General features: G+C 34.4%; 2 protein-coding genes across 5 annotated transcripts; one reads left to right on the plus strand and one right to left on the minus strand.

Annotated features, from left to right (window-relative positions):
• The first annotated feature begins 3,654 nt into the window (after window positions 1-3,654).
• Window positions 3,655-6,180, plus strand: Ints10 (integrator complex subunit 10). Of its 4 annotated transcripts, XM_076770477.1 has the most exons (8): window positions 3,655-3,898; window positions 4,009-4,076; window positions 4,156-4,399; window positions 4,472-4,979; window positions 5,060-5,376; window positions 5,458-5,622; window positions 5,689-5,947; window positions 6,013-6,180. In XM_076770477.1, the coding sequence occupies exons 1-8, from the start codon at window positions 3,743-3,745 to the stop codon at window positions 6,177-6,179; spliced, it is 1,884 nt and encodes a 627-aa protein (XP_076626592.1). In that variant the 5' UTR covers window positions 3,655-3,742; the 3' UTR covers window position 6,180. The 4 variants fall into 4 exon arrangements, with proteins under 4 accessions (XP_076626592.1, XP_076626591.1, XP_076626594.1 ...); XM_076770476.1 differs by having other exon boundaries at window positions 5,060-5,622; XM_076770479.1 differs by lacking the exon at window positions 3,655-3,898 and having other exon boundaries at window positions 4,023-4,076; window positions 4,173-4,399; window positions 5,060-5,622.
• A 38-nt stretch (window positions 6,181-6,218) lies between these two features.
• Sec31 (COPII coat complex component secretory 31) lies at window positions 6,219-12,235 on the minus strand. The gene is made up of 14 exons (XM_076770475.1): window positions 12,078-12,235; window positions 11,470-11,682; window positions 11,077-11,399; window positions 10,904-11,001; window positions 10,580-10,825; window positions 10,191-10,484; window positions 9,717-10,085; window positions 9,530-9,650; window positions 9,140-9,445; window positions 7,955-9,060; window positions 7,368-7,442; window positions 7,055-7,297; window positions 6,896-6,967; window positions 6,219-6,820 (listed from the first exon to the last, which is right to left on the minus strand). Exons 2-14 carry the CDS (start codon window positions 11,670-11,672, stop codon window positions 6,632-6,634), a joined length of 3,645 nt encoding a protein of 1,214 aa, XP_076626590.1. The 5' UTR covers window positions 11,673-11,682; window positions 12,078-12,235; the 3' UTR covers window positions 6,219-6,631.
• Window positions 12,236-12,961: the final 726 nt, after the last annotated feature.

Raw genomic sequence — 12,961 nt, forward strand, 5'->3', positions numbered from 1 at the left:
GTTAAGTGACCTACCTACCTAAACCTATATTTAAAAAATAGCAAAACACATTCTCGCCAAAACAAACACTCCACGGTTCTCATACATAATGTTCGGGCGCGGCCTAAACTAGGGAGGACGCCCCGGGGTTCCTCCGACACCCGAACATTGCAAACATTCACACTCTACGGTACGTACCATTTGCTGAAATCGGCTGACAAAAACTAGTCTTCATTGCGTATGACTATTATATGTACATATTTCATCTATCTACTATATCTAATCTTTAGTAAAATATACTTTACGTATGTATGATTATCTAAAATTAAGAAGCTGATTCATTAAGTATTTTATAATATTATTGTTGTATATGCAATATCATTATTATGATTTATAGAAATCTAGTGTTAACAAATTCTGCTTATAGATTTTAATAAACGTTTGAAACGACGCACTTCCACAGCCTAACCACACACACACACATGTGGAAAGTACATCGTGCACGATACACTAGCATTGTCAGCCGCACACATATAGATTATTATTATAAATCTAAGTCATCGTGCCCATTGCCTTCGCTCACCCAAGTAGCACCTGGGCACGTGGATGAGTTCAGGCAACAAACACGGAAAATTATGCTGAAAATCCTCACCTAGAAAGACTGATTAGTAAATAATAACGAGATAACATAATATTTTTTTGTTTTTTCGTATTTTATTCTGAGTTGCAATGAATGGACTTTTTATTTGTAATAAATGAAGAGCAATTTGGTATTAATATTGATATTAAAAAATGTTAACATTATAGAAAATTTCTATGATCAAAATTTAATTATTTAGAAGGAAAGAATATAATGAAGAGTTTAAGACAAAATAAATTACTTTGAAAATTTAAGATAATTATTTCAAGTACTGGATTATTAATTAAAACATTTAACTACCCTTGGGTTGATTTCGTTGTTGAAGTGATTTATTGAAAAAATGAGAATAATAAATAATGCATGTTACTTCAACTTGGAAATTTACCCACCGCGAATTGCCTTCCTGTTCATGAAATGCAACATCATATTTTTAAACGACTAACAAAAGACTGTAGTATCTTTGATAGACAGTCATCAAATTATGTTTTAATATGAAGTAAGAAAAGTCTGAAAAATGATAAATATTCAATGTAATAAATAGTAAAAACATATAATTTGATTATAATTACTATACATGTTTTAACATTACTCAGTTACATGCACATATTCATTTAATATGCAGCAATTATCATATTAATACACGCGGGATACAGGAAGGCCCTAGCCTGATCTAAATATTAAAAAAGTACAAGTCACTGTATTCGTCAAAAATAGCACGTATACAACTGGTCACCCGCGTCGATTCGGACCTTTTTGTCCTACGACGTGATTGGGGACCAGAGGAATAAAAATCGGCATGCAACTCACCAATTGTAAAATGCAAGCACCCGCACGACGAGGTTGATTAGTAGGAGTCATCTGTGAAGTCATCAGCGAAGTCAGCAACGAAGTCAGCATCAATGCCACCAGCGAAATCATCGACGAGGTTCTCTGGATCCACAAGCACGATGATAAAATGTCAAGATCCTGTAGAAAAAAAGAGTAAATGTTTTAACGAAAAGATTTCTACCGTATTTGAAAACTTGATGTAGGTAAATTTGAATTAAACAATTTTTTTTAAGCGTACTCGGAACAAAATGCGAAGAATACTTACATTTTTGCACGTGGGCATCGCCAAATACTCTTTTTCGCATAGATACAGATTTCCTGCCAAAATGTGTTCAAACTCTCAAAGCACTATGGCGTCCCGTCTATTGCGTGACCGTAACTTGACCGTAGTTGAGCGTCTCATGCGCTTCAATTGTAATTACGGGCTCTAACAGAAATAAAACATAAATTTGTTGACAGACACTTATTAATATTGTAAGAATGCATCGATGGAGAATGATGAAGAGGATAGAAACGGTGAAAAATAAAAAATGCATACCTAATTAGACGCGAAACTGTCAACGCACTTATCACACCACTTTCCACACGAAGAATGACGAACAGGATCGGACACGTCTCCCGCGCGAGGGTGTGGGGAGTGGGGGTGAGGCAGTCACGTAGTCTCGTCTCGATTCTCGATATGTATCTTTGAAGGAAAAGTTAAACCTTATTATCTCGAATAATTGAAAATAAATAAAGAAAATTCAGAAAAGAAATAAAATAAAGACAAAAAGATACCAGACAAACAATTAATTACTTAATGATTTATTATCGTTACATTCTTGTGACGTCATAATGCAAGCTTCTCATTGGCTCTGCTTGAACATCAAGTATCGATCTTTTGTGCGATACACAACTAACTAGATCGATTGTAATACGTACTTAATAATATGTGAATATATTAATTTTTAATCGAAATTTTAATCAGTGCTTTTAATGTAAATTTTTTGAATGCAACAACAGACAAAAAATATGTATAGAATACACAAAAACGTTAATTTTATTCTTACCATTGGTAGTATTCCTAAGCCAGAGTCAGTGATCTGATACGCTTCTGGTATTTTGAAGCCTGTGTTTATATTCTCGACCGCCGGACTCTCGCGACTTCACCTTGAATTTGAGCTGACGAATTCTTTAACCGCGTGACACAAAAAACCTATTGCTTTACGCGTCTACAATATGCATTGCCTGTGCTCTTAACCCCTTTCCGTGGCATTTAGTTCGACGAAAACCGGGCCCAAACGGTAGGCGTAAACGCGCGGTAAATAGACCAGACTGATACTAAACTGCTTTGTAACAAAGATTATAAGAATCGTGAACGACTTTTGTGGCATACTGATAGGAACTAAAGCTCAATCACGATCGTCATTTGCTGTTTACGTGTTAGGGAAATGTGAGAATAGAATCAGTGTTTCTTACGCAATTTAAAATTATTTCCAGAACATCGTTGCTCTTTGTTTTCTAAATCGCGACAGTGCAGTGATTTGTTCGCCGATCTTGATTTTCGGTCGCGTTAATTTACTATTTTCTTTAATATATTTTTTCAATTATTTCTTTGAAAAGTAGTCTTACTCGTTACCGGAATTAGAATCAGTGCATCTCCGAAGAGAAGTTTTAAGCGATGCTCCACGGGTGAATCACGTATGTAAGTACATATTGCTGAGTTTTAAATATATAGAATTTTAACAATAGATTATGATTGTTTTCTTATTTTTTACAATTTCTAGATCTCGTTCCTATATTCTGAATTCAGGATTCACGATTCCAATATATACATATGTATATAACTAATTATTCATTATTAGAGTCGTTAATTTTTACAAGATACATATATAGTGACCTTTCCAACCGCAATATTTATTTATAAATAGTGGATTTTGTTATAAATATTCAGAATTCTTTGCATAGATCAAAGTTTGTTCGCGATCATTCTTTTAATCGATGGAAAATAAAATGTTTGTACAAATAAGTAACTTTTGGCATATCTAGTGGCGTTGAATTTTTATTTCATACTAAATTATTAACGTTGGACGTTCTTGTCCAACGTTACATTTATCGAATAATAAGTAATTATGTATACGCAAAATGCACGTAATAGCGATTTTTATTCGTTAAAATGTGATTGTTAAAAGCCGTTGCAATTGCATCCGTTGTTCGAAATGCTCACTTCGGACAACTTCGGAGAATCGAGGAAAAGGTCGAGTCTCAGTTTATCTTTATTTTACTACCTTCTCTAAATTTTAAGTATCATAAGATATGTTAGAAAAAACGTCTGCCACGGATAATAATCAATTATCCAAAGAAGATTACTTAGTTATGCGTGCGAAAGACGCACTGCCAATGGATATTTATGCTGCCAAATCATGGTTAATTACAGCAAAATCGTTGTTTCCTCATAGCGCAAAAGTTCAGGTTAGGAAAATATTTACATGTTATTCAGATTATTTTTTGTGGAATTAAATTATCGATAGCATTTTAAAACGTATTTTAAAGTATAATAAATTCTATTATTTATTTGTTAGTTTGAAGCATATCAAATCGAAAAGCTTTCAAAAAATGTGAAGGAAGCGGCAAAATGTTTTAGCGAAATGTAAGTGTTTAAATCATTCGGTAGGGGGAAAAAAAAAATTTCTACATACATTTAAACGATCGTATAAATGTATGCATAGATTTCAGAATTTTCCAGATGATCGAGATATATGGAAAGAAATAGAAACCGTTACTGCATGTCTTCGTTTAGAACAATGTGATCCCGAAGCAGAATTTTTATGTCAAATGTTCCAACATATACCGCAAGAACTACAGCATAGATTACTTGTTATGACTGCTGATCACAGCGAAGATACAATGGAGCATTGTAAATTATTACTTCTACTGTTACGTAGATTTCCTCAGACCATTGCCACTCATGGAGTAAATACCTGTGTTTTTACTTTAAAATACTCGTATTAGTTTATTTCACTTCTTAGTCTGTTACATTTTCAGCCACGTTTAGTAGAAACTCTTCTCACTGCAGAAAAACACAGTCATCCTGGACGTGCTGTGAATGGATTTAGAAGATTATTAGCTTGCGATGCATTGCCACTTCTAGGCACTGCACCGGTAGAACTGAATCCACGACTTAGTCTAAGATTGCTGTGTAAGGCAGTAGAATTTTATTTGGCATATATACAGCAGCCACAAGACAATCAAATTCAACATCCATGGGATAGATTATTTCAAGTTGTAGAATTAATTGGGAAAAAGTTAGGGTGGGAATTGAGTAGTTTGTTTTCCTTGGTATGGAACAGAGATGTCTACTGTGAAAGGCTACATCAATACGCGATCGTGCATGCTGCAAATTTATGCGAAGAAGTAGTAGTTAGACAATTATTAATGTGTACTGTTGTGGTATTACTACGAATATTAAACGAACACTGCGCACTTATTAATAACGCCGAAAGTATGTACTGTTTGGTAGAAGCATTCGGAGAATGTGTACATTCGTCCGCAGGTAAGGGATAGCTCGTAACTATTGAATTCACATCGCTTTTCTATTTATGTCTACGTTTTATTCGTTTCGACTGTAAATAGAACCAAAATTGAAAAAGCGCAAAAGAGACGATAATGGAGGAATTGCGGTAACAAGCGACGGTGACTACAGTGGTAGTGGTCTGGCATTAGCCGTGAAATTGTGGGACCTGTTACACAGTAATGATTATTTGCAGAGGGAAATAGGGAAACTAAATCAGCAGCTTCGATTAGACACTTGGTTAAACTCATTTTTAACAGATTTAGCTATGTATAAAGGGTTACATCATGAAGTACTAGCAAGATTGTCGCAGGAAGCAGGTAGTTTATCTGCTCATCTTCGTTTAGCAAGTACATGTTTTTTCTTAAAAGATTATAAGGTATACTATGTATTTCTATGTTATATTCTATTTTTATATTCATTTTCCAAGAATATTTCTAAGTACGTGATATTATTTAAGGGTATGTTAGAGTACATAGTCTTAGTAGTTAGCGCACTACCCTCAGCGGGTGGCAAAGTATCGCATAATTTGACAGTTCCTTGTGCAAGACATTTACACTATTTGACAATTGCTCGGTTTCCTGTGGTACAATATTGTTGCAGATTACTTCTTTCAGCTATAAAGGTAATTAATATAGAGTTGAAGTAGAATCCGTTTTGGTTCTTCTATATTCCGTAGTTATTTCCTCAGGAGAACTTTTCTTTGCCTGGTGGTGTTGGAGACTTGGCCATAGGTCATGCATTGGTGTTAATGCAAATTGACTGGCCGCAAGAAGCTAGTACTTTGTCCACGATCACGGAAAGAATTATCAATCGTGGATCTTTCACTTATCCGTTGTTTCAAGCTTACATTATATGCGTGGATATTCTAGAGGAATTGACGTATTTGTGGACGGAACATGGCGGCGGAGTATCCTTGGATATAGCCACTGCGTCGGGAGTTTTACAAAGTATATTAGTTTTTTCGTATATGTCTGCACCTAGTTTGCGTTATATCACTGTGGAAATATTACAGTTCGACGTATTACTACTCGCGGAGCTGATAAAGGAGTGCGAGAAGAAGTGAAACAAGCGATGCGTCGGCAAGCAGCTCGAGATGGAATAGATTCCTTGGACGAATTATTGCAAAAGTTTATTATCAATGAAAAAGCCGTTATTTTACACAGTTTGATCATCCAATAAAATATATGACTGTTTTTTTATTTAATAATGTACACACAATTTGTTTGAAGCCACGTTTAATATTTTATATATACAATGCATTAGTTAAAAGAAAAATTCGATTAACAATCTTTATGGGAACACTTCAGATGCTCTTTACTCCGATATTTCCTCCTACTTTTTACATGCTACGTACACAATGAACTGTTTAGTTACACAGAAGTAATAATATAAATCTATCGAACTTGGATAAACTAACATGGTCAGATACGGAACATACAAAACAACTTTACGTTGTTTACGGTATAATTATGCGACCAAGTTCGTACATAGTTATTTCTTTTGTTATCCATGCCTCGAATGTTATGGAGAGTGAATACAACATAAATATCTCATTGAAAGAGGATTATAAAATTCTTGAATTATAAAAAAGAATGAACTGAATAAACATTCTAGATATCGTATGTTGCATTCTATCTAATGTAGACATTCAATTGAAGGGCACTCAGCAATAATACTTTAATCCCAGGCATAAAAGAAGATATTTGACTAAAATCTGGGCCTGACACTAATTGGGTATGAAGATCTAAGCCTCCGGTATAATTTCCACTTTGTATCAACTGTGATATTTGATGCAATCCTTGCAAAGTGTTTTGCGACAACTATAAAATATGCGTAAATATGTTTAATATGTTTTAAAACTGATCATTTTATAATGCAAAAAAAAGAATACATACTTTATTTTCTCTAAGGCAATCGTATAAAACTTCGAGTTTCTTGGACACATCTTCTACTTTCCTTTTGATTTGCTGGAAAAATAACAAGTACAATCGATGATAGTAATTACAATGTGGCATGGTATTTTACATTTATACGTTAAAAAAAAATCATCTTACTGGATTTTTAGCATTTTCGTAACATTGGTCCTTTAATTCGTCAAATACTGTTTTTAAATGCATGTGTTGTTCTGGTATTGGTGCTTTCGGTTTCTCAGGTTCCGCTGCTCGTGCAAATACCGTTGGTTGCAAAGGCTCTACTGGTTTAGTAAACTGTGTGCCAATATACGAAATGTTCTGATTATACTGTTGTGGATTGTAAGGTGCCTGTGTATCGACATACAATTTTTCTTGAGGTAGAACCTAATAGGAGAAGGAAAAATAAAAGATAACATTTGAATACTCGTTATAATATTTAAACGGTAATACTTACATTCGGTTCGGGCTGTGGTACAGCACCTCTCAGTGGATGCAAAATTGGATTTTGTGGCTGGTACTCCTGTTTCGGCTGCAAAAAAAAAAAAATAAATAAATTAAACCTATCGTACTTGGATCCGATACATTTCACGTCTTTATTAAACAATTTCAACGACAAAAGTAACAATGTGTATATACTCTAAAATGTAATATTTAACGGCATCAATATATTTTATTGAAGCGGTTGTCTTGTGTATTTCACACCGTGGTATTAGTTCATTTAATATCACACGAAATTGAAATTGTTATTTGCGATCGATTAAATTGAATAAAAGAAAATGAGATATATTCTGTTAGAAATGAATTGCAATTACAAAATAGTTGAAACAGCACTCAATCTCTGACAATTGTCTACCTTTATGTTCGCATTCTTCGAATGTTTTGCTTTCCATTTCCTGGTACCAGCATGATCCGCAGACATTTCATAATTCGTATATAATGCCAGTACTGGCTATATTATTTGAATATACATATATATATACCATCTATCACGTCATCTTATTGCAACATATACTAATATAGAAACTAATAGGAAATATTTACTTGTATTCTAGCCTTCGCGACGGGTGGGTCATTCCATCCTGCAGATTGTGATGATGGTTTATAGACGTTCTCGTTTCCGTAAACTTGAGTTTGTGAAACAGGTTGTGTTCTAATTGGATCATACATCTGATTTTGCGGTGAATTCTGTAATGGCGGTAATACATTAGGTTGAACTGGTTTAAATGATTCCAATTCTTTCAAGTTGCTTGTGAAATTCTGTCCAGGATATGTGTTTACAGGTTGAGGAACCTGTGATTGATACGTATGTGAGGATGAGTAGCCTGTCGGTGAAGAAATTTGTTGATTATTATATATCAATGTTTGTTGAGGAAATCCAGGCTGACTATATGTTGCAGTAGATTTTACAGATGGATCTATTAGGTATTTCGATCTTGTTTGTGGCCCAACGCTAGATGGTCGTGATCCGATCCCACTTGATCCAGTTGTAGGAGGCGGTGGAGGAGGTGGTTGAGAAACGGGCGGTGAAGTGTAACAATGGGACGTTTGATACTGATCGTATTGCATAGCAGGTTGTACGTGTGGTTGAAGAGGGGATAATCCAAAAGGTTGTTGTGGTTGTTGGGTATTAAATTGATTTATAGGCGGTACAAAGGATTGTTTCGTAGGAGCAACATTTGAATCGATGAAAGGTCTCGCTTGTTCTCTTGGAATAAGTAACGGATTTTGTAGAGTTTGTAAAGGTCTTCTTGATTGATCGTAATAATTTTGCATTGCTGGCGCGTTTGCCACGCTTTTTGGTTCTTCAATATAACCTAAGGCTCTGCACAAGCGATCCCTCAACATCACAATCTTTTCGTCTTCACTATTCCCGAGATAATTCAATGCAGCATCAAGGTCTCCCTCTGATGCTAACATTTCTGCATACCGAGATAAAACGTTAGCAATTTTTCCTTCGATCCGTGTTTGTCTAATGCCTTGCACTTCCAAAGCTTTCTGCATTATCATTACCAATTCGACTATTTCTTGAATATCAACGTTAGAGGATTCAACCATTTTGTTCAAATTACCAGAACAAATGTAACAAATTTGAGCTTGTTCCTTATGAATTGGATTATCAGATAACGCTAGACGATCTCCAAGCATATCTGTTGTATTCAAAGAAATAAAATATTTATGAATTGTGTATTTTTATATAAGCGATAAAATATATAATTAAATTCATACCGCACAAAGTAGATCGCTCCTGTGGATTAGAATGCGTAAATATTCCAATTAATACTTCTTTCCAGCAATTTATATCAGTATTCATAACAACTTCAGCCCAGTTTTCACTAACTAATGAATTGATAAGAGTATTGAGAGCTCCAGAGTGTTCCGAAAAGTATCTGTACTGGGTACGTGCTAGTAAGTCAGGTCCAGCAGCCATTGAAAGAATTACCGCATCTGCGTACCTTTTATTGACAAAGCATAAAGATACAGCAGCTTCGATGTTTCCTAAGAGGATAGCTTGAGTAATAAGCCCATCCTCATCTATAACACATTAAATCAAGATATCGATACTTAACAAGTCATAATGAAAATTAGTCAATTTTTTAATGTATATCGTGTAATTACCATCGGACACATTTATTTGAAAATTATTATTTATTGACGTAATGGCGGATGTCTTTTTGATTTGTTCTTGTGCAATAGCATCAAATGCCGCACTTCCATCTATAACGTTCCCATTCAGTACCTACAGGAATTATACTTTATGATATGGAAAACATTTTATTATTTACTGAAAATGGATAAAACTTACGTTATTCAAATTACCAACACCTTCTGTAATGTTGTTAATATCTTCTTGAGGAACTAATTGATTCAATTTGTTATTCATTGTTTCTACATTGTACCCTAATAATTCTAATATTTCCTTTGTTAAATTTTCACCGAAATATACACCCATACAATTCCATATCTTCTTTCTATGTATGTCAGTTGTTTTGTCAGCCTTTCCTTTACAGTAATCACTATATTGTTCAGTTTTAAGAACTTGTTCTAATTCCTTAGAACGTTGAATTAAATCTGGTTGCGTGATTACTTGAGATATAATAACTTTTCTATTTGAATTTGCAGGTAGATTTGTATCTAGAGGTTCGTTTTCAAATATTGTCAATTTACCACCAAACTAAAACAATTTTTCTGTTTTTACACAAGGAGTCATCAATTTAATGTTGCGCTGTAATATGTCAATATGCAGAAATTATTGTCCGCGCCAAAACCGGATACTTACACCGAAAGAAGCTCCAAATGGTCTTTTTAACCATTTAGGAGCTTTAGTCAATACAACTGTTGGTTCTGATTGCATTACAGAAGGTGGTTGAGTGAAGGGATCCATTCCAGGAAAGGAGTCTACAATTTTGTTTGATGTTTCTACAGACATTTGTTGTTGTCCACCCAATAATGAATAAATTGCAGCATGTCCATCGAAACTAGTCCCTACGACTAATCCTGGATGCCTCGGACACCACGAAACGTCAAAATTCCATTGATTCGTTTGCGCTAACTCACAAATGACTTCACCGTTCTGTGTATGAAAATAAAAAGAATTGATTTTAAATGTCAGTTATATAAATTTGTTCATAACTATTTTTAATACTAGAATGTTATTAATAATCATACTGGTGCATTAGAATTAGGATTCCAACATAATATTCTGTTATCTTTAGCACAGCTTAAGAGTAGATCTGGATCGCACGGATTCCAAGCAATCGATAAAACTCCACGCTGATGGTTTTGAAACATTTTTAACGGTGATGTTGCAAACCTCAAATCCCATAATTCAATTATAGGTGCTTGATCATCTTCCGATGCTAAGCACAACTGTGTTGCAACATCTGGATGCCACTGAACCACTTTCCACCGAACCTTTATTTACAACATTGCAAATATAGAGACTGTAATATTATAAAAAACTGAACATGACAAGAGGATAAATGAAATTACTTTTGAATTTGCATCCGTTAGCTTGATTATAGGCTCGTTTTTTCTTAGATCCCATATGACGCAGCGTTGTGAAAACGTGGAAGCAAGAATGTGTTGTACTATAAAAGAAAGAACAAAGAATTGTTAATCTTGATTCACTTATGCATGTAACAATTTAAATATGATAATAAAACCTTGCTTATTCCATGCAATATATTGTACATCTTCCAATGGTTGACTCTTAGATCCAGGAGTCATTGGAGTAGTTGTATTAACAATGTCCCATATATAAATTTCACTTTCTGTTGCTCCTGTTGCTAATAAATTAGCTTGAAAAGGATTAAAGTCCAATGCTCTGACGGGGCCTGTATGTCTGTCTGGACTACTTATCAAACAACTACCATCATTAGCCAACAGTTTGGCCACAGAATAAATTTTAATTGTGCCATAATCACAACCTCCAACAATTACACCAGCTGGATTATTACCATATGAACCCCATATTATTTTATGAAATCTAAAAGTTTCATATATGCATAAAATTACTTGATAATACTTGTGAATGTATAAAAAAACAAATGTTCAACCTATGGTCGCTTGCAATAGTGGTTTTCAATTCCAAATCTAATCCTGGTTGTTGCAAATTCAACGAATATATATCCAAGCTGGCAGATGTGTTAAAACTTGCATCAAGTTGTTGCGCTGCGGTTCCTGCAGCTAATAATATAGGATGTTGTGCAGGTGGTGACCATGCTACATTGACAGTCTTGAGCAACTCCTTTACCTTCATCCTTGGTATGCTGCAATATAAATACCATTTGCATTATTTTCCAATAAACAAAACAAGTTAAAAAATGACATATTGCAGCATTATAATTTATTATTAATTAATGCTTGTTTGGTTATACAATATTATGTTTTCAAGTTATCCCAAACAACAGTCACGATATGTCTTATTTATCATAACTAGTAATACACGTGAATATGTATTATACTGTGAACATTGAACTGCAAAGTATGTTACGATATAAATTGTATAAATGTTGATGATAATATTACAAATATATTAAACTTGATTCGAAGGTTCAGTGACCTATTGGTGTATCTCAAATTAAAACACGTGTTACGTATGTATTGAACCATTATCGTAAACAGAATAGGAAAGTCACAATTTCTTTAAATGACATTTTCTTACCTTAATATATTTAATTAATAGTAACTAAACGAAATTTATAGAAATAAATCCCTAACGTCAAACAAGTAGCAGTCATCCGTCAACTTCTTCCAACGTGGCGAACCATACGTTGGGAATAGTGCTGACCTCTTTGGTATTTGTGCCTTGTGCAGTGTGGCGGCCTCACACTGTATGATCAGAGATGCCAGATGGAAGGACGACAAAGGTAAACTGACACATGTTCTCTTTCTCGATTCTCCGAAGCTACCACCAAGTAATTTCGGACCGTCTCGTGAAAGACGAGACAGCCGGTTTTAGTACGAGGTGCGATGCTTGTTAGAATAATGATTCTGGAGACATCTATACAAATTTGCGGAAATTAGGGTTTTACGAGTTACTGTTGGTGAAGAAGATTTATATATTTATTTCACTTGTTTGATATTTATTCTTTTTTATTAATTAAAATGAAAGTTTGAAGTCAGTCTGTCACAAGCTCTCAATGTACAAGCTCATATAGATTTGTTGTTAATAAATTGTTAATGTCTCTATTTAATTTGGCACAAAGTCTGCCATATTAAAAATTGGTGACCCGAAATGTTTCATACGCCGGCAATTCAACAAGAGGCCATTCCCCAGCAATTTTCAAACATGACTAATCCAGCAGAAGTCGAAATCGAGACGGCTCGCTTGATGAAGTTACTTCCATTCTAGAAAGAGGATCCGGTATTATGGTTTAAGCAAATTGAAGCAGCATTTTCTGTCGCACGGATTGTAAGCGAGGATTCAAAGTTCAAAAAAGTGAAATAAATATATAAATCTTCTTCACCAACAGTAACTCGTAAAACCCTAATTTCAGCAAGTTTGTATAGATGCCTCCAGAATCATTATTCTAACAGGTACCACAG

The sequence above is a fragment of the Colletes latitarsis genome, chromosome 8 (genome assembly GCF_051014445.1).
Source record: "Colletes latitarsis isolate SP2378_abdomen chromosome 8, iyColLati1, whole genome shotgun sequence".
NCBI lineage: Eukaryota > Metazoa > Arthropoda > Insecta > Hymenoptera > Colletidae > Colletes > Colletes latitarsis.

What these genes read in the sequence shown, in the direction of transcription:
- Ints10 (XM_076770476.1), top strand. Translation starts at nt 3,743, where the DNA reads ATGTTAGAAAAAACGTCTGCCACGGATAATAATCAATTATCCAAAGAA. An exon ending in CTCATAGCGCAAAAGTTCAG is followed by an intron (nt 3,899 to 4,008) that starts GTTAGGAAAATA and finishes TTTATTTGTTAG; the next exon opens with TTTGAAGCATATCAAATCGA. An exon ending in TGCGTCGGGAGTTTTACAAA is followed by an intron (nt 5,948 to 6,012) that starts GTATATTAGTTT and finishes GAAATATTACAG; the next exon opens with TTCGACGTATTACTACTCGC.
- Sec31 (XM_076770475.1), bottom strand. Translation starts at nt 11,672, where the DNA reads ATGAAGGTAAAGGAGTTGCTCAAGACTGTCAATGTAGCATGGTCACCA. An exon ending in TACCACAGCCCGAACCGAAT is followed by an intron (nt 7,298 to 7,367) that starts GTAAGTATTACC and finishes TTCTCCTATTAG; the next exon opens with GTTCTACCTCAAGAAAAATT. An exon ending in ACGAAAATGCTAAAAATCCA is followed by an intron (nt 6,968 to 7,054) that starts GTAAGATGATTT and finishes TTATTTTTCCAG; the next exon opens with CAAATCAAAAGGAAAGTAGA.